This window comes from Mustelus asterias, chromosome 5, assembly GCF_964213995.1.
Source record: "Mustelus asterias chromosome 5, sMusAst1.hap1.1, whole genome shotgun sequence".
In the NCBI taxonomy this organism is placed as follows: Eukaryota; Metazoa; Chordata; class Chondrichthyes; order Carcharhiniformes; family Triakidae; genus Mustelus; species Mustelus asterias.
Window position 1 is genome coordinate 110317118 of NC_135805.1, and position 15293 is coordinate 110332410.

At 41.6% G+C, this 15293-nt stretch overlaps 1 protein-coding gene across 1 annotated transcript in view; it reads right to left on the minus strand.

The window, feature by feature from the left end:
- The window catches only part of dcdc2c (doublecortin domain containing 2C), a 124475-nt gene extending 111977 nt beyond the window's left edge, over nucleotides 1-12498 (minus strand). Inside the window, exons 1-2 of the mRNA XM_078213752.1 lie at nucleotides 12198-12498; nucleotides 7776-7824 (exon numbers count right to left, since the gene is read on the minus strand). Coding sequence (XP_078069878.1) covers nucleotides 7776-7824; nucleotides 12198-12484 — 336 coding nt within the window. The 5' untranslated portion in view covers nucleotides 12485-12498. The remainder of the gene's footprint in view (nucleotides 1-7775; nucleotides 7825-12197) is intronic.
- Between the last annotated feature and the right edge of the window lie 2795 nt (nucleotides 12499-15293).

The following is a 15293-nucleotide window of genomic DNA, read 5'->3' on the forward strand; positions in this document are numbered from 1 at the left end:
CCAGACGCTGAAAGATGTCCTCGTGAGAACAGGATATGGCGCTTGACTCATCGATCGACAGTTCCAACGAGCCACAATGAAAAACCGCACTGACCTTCTCAGAAGGCCATCCCCACACCCCTACTTCTTGTCTTCAAACAACCACACAACCTCAAACAGACCATTGTCCGCAGCAAACTACCCAGCCTTCAGGAGAACAGTGACCACGACACCACACAACCCTGCCACAGCAACCTCTGCAAGACGTGCCGGATCATCGACACGGATGCCATCGTCTCACGTGAGAACACCATCCACCAGGTACACGGTTAATACACTTGCAACTCGGCCAACGTTGTCTACCTGATATGCTGCAGGAAAGGATGTCCCGAGGCATGGTACATTGGGGAGACCATGCAGACACTACGACAACGGATGAATTAACACCACTCGACAATCACCAGGCAAGAGTGTTCTCCTCCTGTTGGGGAGCACGTCAGCAGTCATGGGCATTCGGTCTCTGATCTTCGGGTAAGCGTTCTCCAAGGCGGCCTTCACGACACACAACAACACAGAGTCGCTGAGCAGAGACTGATAGCCAAGTTCCGCACACATGAGGACAGTCTCAACCGGGATCTTGGGTTCATGTCACACTATCTGTAACTCCCACGACTTGCCTGGGTTTGCAAAATCTCACTAACTGTCCTGGCAGGTGACAATACACATCTCTTTAACATGTGCTTAACCCTCTCTCCACTCACATTGTCTGTACCTTTAAGATTTGCATTCTAACCATTATTTTGTAAATTGAGTTTGTGTCTTTATATGCCCTGTTTGTGAACAGAACTCCCAATCACCTGATGAAGGGGCAGCGCTCCGAAAGCTTGTGGCTTGTGCTACCAAGTAAACCTGTTGGACTTTAACCTGGTGTTGTGAGACTTCTTGCTGTCCAGAAGGATAACCAACCTACAATTAGCAACAACATCTAGAATTGGAACATTAGAATGTATATATTTTTTCTCTCACAGACTTCAATTCCTATCAATTGCACCTCCTCCATGCTGTAACAGGTTCAGTTTTTCATGCTTGTGTTTGTGTGTATGTCATGGGATTCGGGAAACATGTTTACCTTCTTAATCAGTCTTATAACCTGAGTGAATTTTTAAAACAATGAAACAACTTACTTGTTAACTCAAGAGACCTGGCTGGCTTATTTCTTCATATAGTTTTACATAGGTCACGTACATATTGAATTGAGAAATCACCACTTTTTAAAAATTCAAACTCTGTTATAACCAACCTCAGGGGCAGAAAGACTTTATACACCTTCTGAATTTCGTCATAACAGAGCACAAAACAAACTTTAAAAACAGTCTAGGAGTGCTGACTGATTTACACAGGTATGCTATAGATATTTGGGTCAATATCGGTATCTCTAAGTCTTTAACAAGACTTCTGTATATTGATAGTCTGTCATTGCTGGCAATGACAATAACCTCCCTATCAAGCACGTGTAACAATACAAATGAGTTCACCTTCGCAATTCTGACAGCTTTGAAAGCTTAAGCTCCTGTTGGACCCTGAATGGAATTCAATGATATGGAAACCAAGCACTTCTTTCTTTTAATGCTCCAACAGGAACAAGAAGCACAAGAATGCAGTTAAATAGGAAACGGAGAAAACGTTGGAGATCGGAGTTGGGGGGTGGCGGTCGGGGGGGGGGGGGGGGGGGCGGTTGCAGAGTGAATGAGCTCACACCCAATTATCCAACACAGTATTCAGCAATGTAGAATCACATTGACAATAATGATGCTTAGGGCTACCACAAGGAATCAATGGGTTCAAGGACGCTTTGATACTTTCTTTCACATTTTCACCTTATGTTGCCTTCACACAGCTTCCAGCATTGGAAACACCAAAAATGTCTCCAAAAAAAACTTCCATTGATGATCTGCGCATGGTACTCTGTTTAAGTGGCTCATTATTAAGCACAGACACATTACTGTGATAACAGCTAGAGGCTTCTGGATGTTAGCCTTCTACAAGGCTTCAGATTGACTTTCTGCTGGGCTTTTTGAAGCCTGATCTACGCCCATCAAAATGGTTTCCTTCACCAGCTGGAATCATAGAATCCCTACAGTGCAGAAGGAGGCCATTCAGCTCATCGAGTTTGCCCTGATCACAAACCCACCCAGACCCTATTCCTATAACCCCACATATTTATCCTGCCAAACCCCTGACACTAGGGTCAATTTAGAATGGCCAATCAACCTAACCTGCACATCTTTGAACTGTGGGAGGAAACCGGAGCACCCGGAGGAAACCCACGCAAACATAGGGAGAATGTGCAAACTCCACACAGACAGTGACCCGAGGCTGGAATTGAACCCGGGTCCCTGGCGTGTGAGGCAGCAGTGCTAACCACTGTGCCACCATGCCACCCTGTATTGCTTCTTGTTCATTCTCTTATGAAAATATTTCTATTTCCCTCCCCTTTGGTTGTGGTAGGGGAACAACAATATCTCAGGCTACAAAAACATCAAACCAAGCACTGGGGTTTAGTTCTAGAAGGTTAGGATCGAAAAGCAGGGAAGTCATGTTAAACCTACACTGAACCTTGGTTAGATTGTGAATAGAGTATTGCATGTATTTCTGGTTGTCACATTATAAAAAAGGATACTGAGGCATCAGAGAGGGTGCAGAGAAGATTAACGAGGATGATTGGGTATACATATCAAGAAAGTATTAGGAAATAGAGATAATTTAAGTAATCTATATTTATACTGTGTGTGTTAGAAATAACAGATAGGTTTAAGTTCAGACTGAATTTGTATTCCTATATTTGTGTGCTTATAAAGGGTTAAAACTTCAGTTGAGCTTCATGTTAAACAAAGGTGCCTGCAAGTCTATAGTTTAGTTTTACTTTAAATTTTGCCTGCATTGTAATTGAGGTTATATAATGTAAAAGCAATTACAGGCTTTAAAAAAATTAAGCTGTTGCTTAGCAAACTGATGTCCACACTGAGAAGCAGAGCATTTGAGTTCAGTAAGAACCAGTTAACCCAAGAGCAAGGTGCTTTCCACAGAAAGTGCCAGGACAGACAGAACAATACAGAGGGACAGAAAGCAATCCCAGAAGCAAAGGAATGGTCAGAAATCAGGGAATTGAAAGTTCCAGGAAGTTAAATGAACAAAGAGCAGATATCTGAAAAAAGGGTTCTGTTCAGCGAAGGCAAAAGCAGAGAGAGAGAGGTTCCCAGTAAAAGACAGGGTTGCAAGGTCCAGATCTGGAGACATCGGCTAGTGAAATCCAGACATCCGAGATGGTCCTAAGATTGGTGACACCTTAATACAGCCTGTGAAGCAGTGGTATTGTGTGGAAGATTGAATGTATGTGATGTTCCAGGGAAGAGGAATACTGAAAAGAAATGTTGAAATCTTGGATGTGGATCCTTGGTGATAGTCCAAGAGAACGCCTCGTTTGGGAAAAGATTCCAAAACGTGTTCTTTGAGGGCAGAGTTTGGAGACTTTCATGTGAAAGTCAGAGTTCCAATGAGACCAGTTGACTCAGTGTAAGCATCTGGGGAGTTTTGATGAAAGATCCACAGAAGTTGTGTTGGGTGGCATCTGTCATTTGGTTTCAGAGTGTGGTGTGTCTGACCACATTTCACCTGTTGGTTTACATTTACTGAGAACAGAGTCAAAGATAGATTTTGTAACTTGTGTTATCCTTATAAATCTGCACATATATGTAAAGATATAGCTGGGATGAAGTAATAGTGTATTATAGTTCATCGTTGTTTGTTTAATGAATGTTTATTCTTTCATTAAAAGTTAATCAGCAGACTTGCAACTCTGTTCATCTATACCTCGAAACAAAAAAAAGTTATGATTTATCAAATCGGGGCTCTACTCTGGGACCTAACTGTCCAGTTGTAAAATCAGCTGGGCTCGTAACAACAGGATTGATAGGCTGAGTCTCTTTTCTCTTGAAGGGTGACCTAATAGAGCTCTTTAAGATTATGAAGGGTTTTGATAGCATGGTTACTGAGAAAATGTTTCCTCTTGTGGCGAAGAGCATAACTAGAGGCTATTGATATAAATAATCACCAAGAAATCCAATCAGGAATTCAGAACAAATGCCTTTACCCAAGAGTATTGAGAATGTGGAAATCGCTACAACCAGAAGTGGCTAAAATTAATAATATAGACGGGTCAAGCTTGATAAGCACAAGAGGGGGAAGAGAATAGAGGTTTGCAATGGTAGACCTAGATAAGGAAAGATGGGAGAAGGCTTCGGGGGAGCACAAACATCAGTATGGATGGTCCAAATAGCCTCATTCCGTGTTGTGTATTTTATGTAATATAACAAATATATAATATTTAAATCAAAAAGATGTGGGCAAGTAATTTGTTCTCAAGCCCCTTATAGCATGATTGATATATGTTATCTCTTTGGGTAAGTACCTAAAAGTCATTCAGAACCTTCCTATGACAACTCAGCTAAGATCAGAAATTTACCAGGTAGGAATCATACCTATAATGGTGGAGTTTAACACACACCAATACTTTGGAACTGAAGACCTGGTGGTTTATTGGTAGGGCAAATGATTTGATTTTGATTTTTGATTTGATTTATTATTGTCACATGTATTGGGATACAGTGAAAAATATTGTTTCTTGAGCACTATACAAACAAAGCATACCGTTCATAGAGTACATAGGGGAGAAGGAAAGGAGAGGGTGCAGAATGTAGTGTTACAGTCATAGCTAGTAAAAGATCAACTTAATGCAAGGTAGGTCCATTCAAAAGTCTGACGGGCAGCAGGGTTGAGTAGGTTGGCACATGACCTCAGACTTTTGTATCTTTTTCCCGACGGAAGAAGGTGGAAGAGAATATGTTCGGGGCATGTGGGCATCATGCTGGTTGCTCTTAACGAGGCACTGGGAAGTGTAGATGGAGTCAATGGATGAGAAAACATGGAATTTACATGGTTAAAGGGAGATTTAATAGAAAAGGAAGGGTTTTGATAAAATAAATAGTGAGAAACTGATTCCACAGGCAGGACAGTCATTGGAAAATAACTCATGTACTAAACTAATTGGCAAGTGAGGAGATGAGAATTTCTTTTTCAAACTCTGAGGTGTTGTGAACTGAAGTGCACTGCCTGAAAGGGGGTGAGGGGGGGGGGAGAGAAAAGATATTGAACAGTGAACCTGTGAAGGAAATTGGATAAATACTTGGAAAGGAACAGCTATGGAGTATGAATAGGTAAGATTTTCTCTTTTAAAGAGCTAACACGGGCACAATGGGCCAAATGGCCTCCTTGCTGTATCGTTCCACGATTCTGATACTTTCTATGTTTGTTACTTGGAATATAGTTTGCTGTTAAATGATCACAATTTTACATAAAAGTCCTGAGGCAGAGCAAACATTAGTTTCTGAGCACATTTTCGGGATAACAAATGACTTGTTTATTACGAGCAGTGTTTGTTCAACTGTAACTACCAGTTTAGACTATTTATTACCTGCTTGGAGCCACATAGAGCTCACAAACCTAAATTATATGGTTGACCTACACAACAACAACAATTTGCATTTATTTAGCATTTCTAATGTTGGAAAACACCCCAAAGCATTTCACAGAAGCGTAATCATAAAATAATTATTTGCACTGTGTCAAAGAAGAAGATATTAGGAGCGGTAATTAAACTTGGTCAAGGAGGAAGTTGTTAAGGAGACTCTTGAAGGTGGACAGAGGTCAAGAGCTGGAAAGATTTAGGGAAAAAGTTCCAGAGTTTAAGGTCTGGACAGCTGAAGGTCCAGGAACCAATGGTGGGGAAAGACAATGTAGGAGAGCAAAGTTGGAGCAATACAGACTTCTGTAAAACTGTAGGGGATTATAGAGATAGGACAGAACGAGGCAATGAAGAGATCTGAATATGAGCAGGAGGATTTTCATTTTGAGTTGTTGGTGGACTGGGAGCCAACCAACATAGGTCAGCAAGCACAGGGGTGATGGATAAGTGGAGCTTTTTCCGTGGTCAGATATGGGCAGCAGAGTTGAGCTTCAGTTGATGGAGGATGGAAGATGAGAGACTGGCCATAGTCAGGTCTGGGGGTTACAGAAGTATTGAGGAGGGTTTCAGTAGCATCTGGGCTGAAACTAGGTGGAGGTGGAGGCTGGTTACAGAGATGGATGCAAGTGGTTTTGGTGGTGGACAGGATATTTTGTTTGCAAATTCAGCTGGTGGCCAAGCTTGTGAACAGTGAGGTTTGGACGAAGACTGATGGGGATGGGAATGGCATTGTTGGCGAGAGATTGAAAATGCAAATAATTTTCAGACAATTTTTACCCCAATGGCTTCAGTCTTCCCAAAGTTTAATTAGAGGAAATTTTTCAAGAAAGACCTGAAGGGATAGTGCATAAGTCCACAGATACAAAGGTTTGCATTTGTGGCATCAGTTAGAACTGTGTGATTAATGTTGTTACAAGGGCAGGGACCCAATGGGAGAGGACAAACAAGCTTCAGAAAAGATGGACACTAATTTGGGAGCAGGCACCATATTCAAGGATCTTGGCATGGAAAAGGAGATTGGAGATGGGACATTAACTGAGAAGGGTAGAGGATTAAAGTTGAATCCTTTGAGGAGAAGGTGATGATGGCAGTGTAGAAAGTAAGATGGATTAGTACATGAGAAGATGGAAATATTTACATCAGCCAGCATGGCATACAGGAAGGGAAGTTGGATTGTCAGCAGGTTAGTGGGAATAAATTTGAGATAGCAAAAGGTGTATCTTATGCACTTTGGAGATGGCACAAATGAAGATTAGAGGGAAACTACTGAAAGGTCTGGGTTTAGCATTCAGACAGGGAGGAACCATGAGGAAAAGCGAAAGGAGGATGCCGCAGAGCGGATGGTCTGAATTCTATTGACAAAGAAATCCGCCAGCTCTTCATGTCACTTGGTGCAGTTCGGCCAAATCTGTGATGCATGCTACCTTTCAAATGAGGCCACATCTATGTTTATAGTTGGTTGTCAAGCATCTCACCTTGAAGGTGAGCAAGGGAGTCCTCCTCCCCATGACCTGGATGATAATTATCCCTCAAGCAATAGCACTAAAATAGATTATCTGACCATTAACACATTGCTGTTGGTTGGAGGTTGCCATTACAACAGTGACTACATTTCAAAATACTTAATTGGCTGTATTTTGTATTTTGGGGTGTCCTGATGATAGGAAAGTTGCTGTGTTAAGTGCAAATTTTTCTTGCTTAAACATTTTAATGTTAAGAAAGAGCCAGCAGGAAAATCAACAAAAGTTCATAGACAAAAGATTAAGGTGAAAGTTCCAAGCCAGTAGTGTAGATTTTCACCTTTAATGGAAGAAAGCCAGGCGGATTCTGCTACAAGCACTTAAGCCTTCTTGTCCATTTTCCATCTATTCATGCTGTTGAGGCAATGCTTGCAGCTGGACAGCAAAGATTCAGATCAATGCATTTATATTAGCTGTGGTTCTATCATGCAAGTGTCAAATTGAAGCAGTATGATTCTTCTGGAGGCGGCCTCGTATGCTATCAGTAAGATTCAATGAGTTCACACTCACACTACACAAAGCAATTTTCATCAAGGTGAAGCCAAAATCATTTTGCATCAGCATTGATCTTTGCTCAGACATTTTCTTTCATACCAAGTTGCAAATACTGGATTGGAAACAAAGTTAGCAAATAAGAACAACCAAAGTAGATTGCTGGAAGAAGTAAACACCACACCACACGTGCAAAAACTCACCATTTCATTTGTCTTTTTTTGTGGCTTCTTTGTTGTAATTTGCAAATAACTGAGGAAAAATAAGTGGCATGTTGTAAGATTAAATAGCATAACAGATTTAATGAAGTTAGAAACCAACAACAGTTCTGAATCTATTTTACAGGTATTGGTTACATTTAAATATTATTGTGGAAAAAGATTTTCAATAATGTTTACTTGGAATTCTTGTTTGCAGTATTTCTGCCCCTAAGCAAGTAAATTATAATGGTTTCATTTTCCAAATTACTCCAGTTTATGTACCTTTTTATTCAGTAGTTGACATTCATGTTACCAAACCAACTTCACAATTAACATATTTCCAGGGAACTCCATCCAACAAAGCACTCCAATACCTTCTACTTTGACAAATAAAGCAAGGTAGTGTATTTCCCCTAAATCTCCTTCCTAAACCCTTTATTTATCACACTTCAAGCAGACCAGCCATTGACATTGAAAAGAGGAAAAGCTAGTTTATTTTAGCAGGGGACTGACTTTAGTAAAAGTTCTGTTGATGTAATAGAGTCAGGAATGTTATTCAGAACATACGAGCAAGTGTAGACCTTTCGGCCTGTTCCACCATTCACCATTCCACCATTGGCTGATCATCTGCATCTGCACCATTTTTCTCCACCATCCCCCTTGATATCTCTTGATGTCACCTGTATCCAGAAATCTATCAATTGCTACTTTGAACATGCTCAATGATTGAGCTTCCACAGTCCTTTGGGATAGAGAATTCCAGATTCACCAGCCACTGAGTGAAGAAATCCTCCTCATCTCAGTCATAAACGGCCTGTCCTTTATTCTGAGACTTGTGATCCCTGGTTCTAGAAATACCAGCCGTGAGAAACATCTTATCTACATCCACTCCTGTCATGCCCTGTAAGGATTTTGTAAGTTTCAATGAGATTTATTGTCTTCGGGCTGATATGAAAAAAGTAATATCTTAGTGATATAGTAGAATGCAATTCATAGAATCCCTACATCGCAGAAGGAGGCCATTTGGTCCATCAGGTCCACATCGACTCTCTGAAAGAGCATCTTAGCCAGGCCCTATCCCTGTAACCCCATGTATTTAACCTGCTAATCCCCCAATATCTTGACTCAGGGTCAATTTAGCATGGCCAATCTACCTAACCTGCACATCTTTGGACTGTGGGAGGAAACCAGAGCACGCAAAGACACGGAGAGAACATGCAAACACCACACAGACAGTCACCCAAGACCAGAATTGAACCCAGGTCCCTGTCATTGTGAGGCAGCAGTGCTAACCACTGTGCCATCTGATACAATAGGATATTAGGGTAGAGCTTCTGCACTCTTACTTCCAGCACAATTCACCCATCTGTCCATATTAGCCATATACTATGAACAACCAGGGGAGAAACTGCTCCCATTAAAGGGAGGAGGATCAAGAAAGATTTAAGATAATTGTTAAAAGATGCAATGTTGATGTGTAGAGAAACCTTTTCAAGCACTGTGTGGTTAAGATTTTGAATTATGTCTGAGAGCGTGGTGGAGGTAAGTTCAATTGAGGAGATTCAATTTATCTGAAATTGAAAAATACAGGCCTATCAGGGAGAAGCCAGGAGAGTAACACTGGGTGAATTGCTCCTTCAGAGAGCTGGCACAGATAAGATGGGCCAAAAGACCTCCTTCTGTCCTGTAACCATTGAATGATTCATTCTATGATTCTGGGCATCTGTTTGTTTAGAGAGAGAGAGAGAGACAAATGGTCAGGGCTCAAGGGTATCATTCCACATCAAGCATAGCTGAACAGGAAGTCTCCCATTCTTATCACCTGCCATGGGCTTGTTGAGAAGATTAGCTGGTTGATTATTAATCTGTTTGGCTGCCTCATGAAGGGTCCTTACATGGCCAACAAGTCCCAGAGTACGACCTTGAATCTGGAGCTGCTGGCTCAGAGGCAAGGGTGCTAACTACTGAGTCACAAAACCTCCCACAATTCATGCAAAGCCAGCAGTGAAAATTGAGGAATTTCAAGGGTAAATTTCTTCCAAAGGAAACTGATCATTTGCACTGTTTAAAAAAAAACTTTGCATTGGAAGCTAATTCCTCCAGAAAACTGGCCATGCCCCAGAACAAATTAAATCACCATTGAGAATTTCTGTTAACTGTGCCTTCTTGCGTGCTTCCAAGCAGGCTCTTAAAATTAATCTGCTTTTATATTAAAAATTCATTAACTTACTGAAATGAGTAGATGCTTTTCTATAGTTTCTTGAAGTAATTTTCAGTTAGTTAAAATCAGGTTTCCTAAAGGTGGTAAACTGGACAAGGATTAAAAATACTTATATTTTTGTGATAAACCTATTTCAGTATTAATAAAATGGCTATGATGTACTTTAACCTGGTGTTGTGAGACTTCTTACTTAATAAAATGGCACCAGGGGACCTCTCAAGCTTAAGAATATTTTAATGTGAATTTTTGTTTTTTATTTAAATTACACTCTAAGATGCTGGCCAATTGCGTCATGAAAGCTTTTATGTTCAGTCACATGAACATGAGTCTGAGCAGAACCTTGAGCGAAAGGTTCAATTCAGAAAACGCGTGTAGCTTGTCAAGTGTAACTTTAGGAGGGCGGCACGGCAGCACTGTGGTTGGCACTGCTGCCTCAGTGCCAGAGACCCAGGTTCAATTCCCGGCTTGGGCCACTGTCTGTGTGGAGTTTGCATATTCTCCCTGTGTCTGCGTGGGTTTCCTCCAGGTGCTCCGGTCTCCTCCCACAGTCTAAAGATGTGCAGGTTAGGTTGATTGGCCATGGTAAATTGCCCCTTAGTGTCAGGGGGACTAGGAGGGTAAATACGTGGAGCAACAGTGATGGGGCTGGGTGGGATGGTGGTCATTGCAGACTCGATGGGTCGAATGGCCTCCTTCTGCACTGTAGGGATTCTATATCTTTGAGTGAAAAGCACCATTTACACACAAAGCAGAAACTCTACCCCATAATGTGTATTTAGATATACAAGGACAGGAGACCGAGTTGATTCTCCTATGCTCCTCTGGCATAATCACTGAACTTAAAAAATGCCACTCTGTCTCCTTAATCTGTCGCAACACTTCTGTGCTTTAACCATGCTTTTACAAACTTACTCAAGTCTGTGAATATGTCAAAGACTTCTAAATAAATTTTATCTGTGGAGTAATCGGAATAAAAAGGAAAAAAACTGATATGTTGGGTGGGATTCTCTGGCGCTCGCCTCAAAACCGCAGAATCCCACCCGAGGTCAATGGACCTTTGTGTGGTCCCCCCCCCACCCACCCCCCACCCCCCCCCCCCGCCCCACCCCCTCCCTCCACCCGCCTGCTACAATTCCCGTGGTGAACGGGATGGGAGAATTCCCCCCAAAAACACAGAAATCCTCTCTCTGTCTCTTTCCTGGTGTTTTGGGAGAAAGATATTCATGATTCAAGTTCTCCGCACTGGAGGTGCTTTCTTCACTCCTCTTTGGGGTGCGAGCATCACTGGCATTTATTGTCCATCCCAAATTGCCCTTGTACCCCAACACAAAATGCTGATGAGGCATCAGCTGGTTTTCAGTAGCGGCTTCTCCGCAAACTGTATCAGCGGTGGTAAAACATCTATGAACATGTCAGGAATGCTGCGCCATTCTTATGGGGAGAGAAGGCTTATAATTGAGGCTGGCCTTGCTGTTTCCATAGTGGTGGTTTCTGCAGTCTCTATAATCCTAATGTAGGAGTGGTATTAGTTGTTAATATTGAAATTGTAAATTTAGAGATATTTGTGGTCAACAAATTGCCACCTTCACACATGCACTGGCAGCATGATGGCACAGTGGTGTTAGCATTGCTGCCTTACAATGCCAGGGACCCAGGTTCGATTCCAGCCTTGGGTGACTGTGTGGAGTTTGCACGTTCTTGCTGTGCCTCCATGGGTTTCCTCTGGGTGCTGCAGTTTTCTCCGACAGTCCGAAAATGAGTAGGTTAGCCATTGTAAATGCGCGGTGTTACGGGGCTGGGATGGAGGTGTGCCTGGATGGGATGCTCTTTCAGAGAGTCAGTGCAGACTTGATGGGCCAAATGGCCTCTTTCTGCACTCTAGGGATTCCATGTTTCTATTATATGGCTCTAATAAATTCTTAATCAAGCATATACTGGTTGTTTCTCAATGAACTTATCATATTACCCAACAGATAGTTTAGAAACTTTGTCAGTACATTAGCAAATAATATGGTATAATATTAAAAAGGCTAGTAATAGGTTAAAATAATGTATAGAAACTGTTCAACACCTTGTCAATTATGAGTTTGTCAAACACAATGATATGGTGGAATAAGGACTATCAAGCTTATATAATACCAGCTAAGCTTGCCTCCATATCTTGCTCCATCACAACAGTATCAATATTACAATATAGTACTCACTCCAGGGTTTTAAACTTTTCCACTCCTGCCGCTACATAGCTCGCTCCATTCTCCAGATCATCCAGATCAAAGACTCTGTGTCCCTCCTTAGGGGTGTAGATGTTCCTGACAGCTCCAAAGGGTGCATTAATGCCCTTGGTGACCTGGTTAAGGAAAGTGTCAAAGGTGGAGACCTGTTTGTTGATGAGAAACCTTCTGCCAGTGAAGAACGGATCTCCATTTCGGTAAACTATCACACTCTTAGCTGCCGGTAGCTGAAGGGGAGCTCCTCGTGATGATGTGGCCATGCCCTTTAAAAATAATAACAATAATCATAACAAACGATGCTGGAAATATCAGCAGTCACTTTTGTTCACAGTCATTGAACTTAGTGTGGACCATCATGTTCTCCATAAGATCCCACTGTCAAATCGTGGGAAACACAAAGCTTGCTTGTCTGCTACCTCAGATTCAACCTCACTACAACAACTAAAGACAGAAATCACTAAACCAAAAAGGTTTAGTGGGAGGAAAATTTGTAACCTTGAAATAAGGCCACACAAAACAACTTAGGTAAAGAAACAGTTCCCGGTCTCATTAGATCGAGTTAATGATTGTACATCAAATATCAATTCAAAGCATTGCACTTGAATAGTTATTGTGGTATTTTAAAAAAAGCAATAATGAGCAGAAAAACACCTTTTAGAAATGCTAATAAACACAATGTCCAAATACTCCACGTATTTTAGTCAGCTGTTTGCTTAGGTGTGCGTTAGCAACATAGCTATCAGATTACAACACTTTGCAGTTATATATAATGTATTTAACATAGTGAACACTGCAAGAAAGCCCCAGGAGGAGACCTTTGTGGGAGTTTTAAATAAAGAGTTCCAGAAGGTAGGGTCCTGGTCCAATGGTAGGGGAGGGGGGAATATGGAAGGCGAGGGAATGCATAGGAGATTACAATCAATGGAGTAGAGTGCACATACTAGCCCGTAGGGCTGGAAAAGGTAATGGAGGTTCAGTAAGGCAGAATTTACAAACAACATATTGGACAGTGGAGAGTCAATGGAGTTCAGTGAGGAAAGACATACAAGATGAGCACGGTTGTGAATGGGATAAGGTTCAAACAGGTTCAATTTGGAAAAATTAGACTTTATTCAGGATGGCAACCGGTGAAGTCTAGAATGATGGGAATGTGGCTGTGTGATAAAGTATATGTCGGTGAGTTTTGACAATGATACATATTGTCTTATAAATAGACAGTTATTCCTTTTCAGCTGTGAGATCAGTTAGTCACTAGGCTGCAACATAAAATAATCATCCGCTGAAGCTTCAAAATATATGAACAAAAAACTCCCTTGCTCCAAAAGTACAATCAGAAATATGAGCTGCTGGAATAATATCATTTTTAATTAACATAAAGGATATTAGATAATTAGGAGCATGTAACAAGGCTGCAACACATCAAGAAACGTGTCGGCACTACAAGGATGGAAAGGGCTTAGATTATGTCATAAATTTGAAAATAACAAACTGATAGCACCTTCAAACACATTACAGCGTATTTTTAATCTTGCTAAGCTGGGCATGTGTGGATATGAAGGAATTCTGGTTGACAACATGCCAGGGCTTAATGTTGGACAGAGATTGGCAGTGGACAATGTACTCAGCAGTTTGCTGAGACAGTCCTTCTGCTGAGGTAACTTTTCTCATCCGATTTGAACAGCATGGATGTGACGTACCTAAAAAATATTGGAAAATAATTTCTGACCAGATCTCCATAAAATAGGTTTGCCTTAATGTTTTTTTTAAATGTACAACTTCTCTCTTTCTTGAGTAACCTTGTGGATGACTATGGAACTGAGGTGATATTCTCCTGACGTTCTCAGCTGCCCACTATGCTATGCTCCTTAGCAGTTGGAAAGCATTCTACAATCTCAGTGCACCCATCAAAATCATCTTCTTTTTCTTTGACAAAACAGACAAGACAATGGCATCTCCTCCTGAGAATTCAGCCATGGTTTCAGTTATAGATTTATAGGCTTTTACAGCACAGAAAGAGGCCCTTTGTGTGTTTCTGCACTGGATCATCCATGTGGATATATAAATGTGCCATTTCTGAATACATGACCCTGGACTCAACTGGAGCATTTTGAAAGATTATTGAGTTAGATTCATTTACTTGAAAATAAACAATGAAATGAGATAAAAGAAGAAAGGTAATGGCTCAGATTTTAGCACTCGCTGTTCATTACATTTACACTAGCCACTGGCTTACTACAGACTGGATTTTATAGCTGAGCACCAACTTCTCTATCCTCGCTTGCAGCAGCGGTGGGGCACGAACGGCTGGAAAATTCTCCCCAAAGTTGGGGAAAGGGAGCTTTTAATCAAAAAATTCAGAGGCTTTGGGTCAGAAAAAAACATAAACAAATCTCAATCGTGAACCCAGCCCACGTCAAACCCACCCACTTCTGGTTTAAACAGGGTGGTGAGGGTGCAGCGGTTGTGAGGGCAGGTGGTCCATCTGTTCCCAGGAGGGAGATTGTTCATTTAATTATGTTAATGAAGCTGTTGATTTTGATGCCTTTGATTTTGTCACTCTTCCAACTTTAATGCTGGGAATCCCAGGCCTCTGAAGTTTTGACAGCTAAAGGTAGGCAAGGAGTGCTGCATGGATCAGATTGTGTTTTTGCAGCACTCTATGTGGGCCAGGAGGAGCCTTCCACCAACCCCTTCAAAAAACCTATTACCTTCTGCAGCAATAGAAGCTCGGCTTTCCGCACTATCTGATGCCATTGTGCTATTCTCCATGGCTCCCCTGCAATCTACTCCCCTCTTCCCAATCTTTCCAGCCTTTTTGACAATCTTCACCCCTTCCTCTCTAATCTCTCCAACTTCCCCCATCCCATCAATGTCTCCTCCAACTCTAATCTCCTTTTCCCAACTGCAGCCTGATGCCAAAGACCAGCCCATACAATAGAGGCAGAAACAGAAGCAAAGAAAATGGTAATCAGGTTCTTCCATTAATTTCAATATGGCCTGAGAGACACAATTCTTCTGGGTTTCCCAACCATCAAACTGCCTCCCCACCCCACTCCTTTCCATTATTAT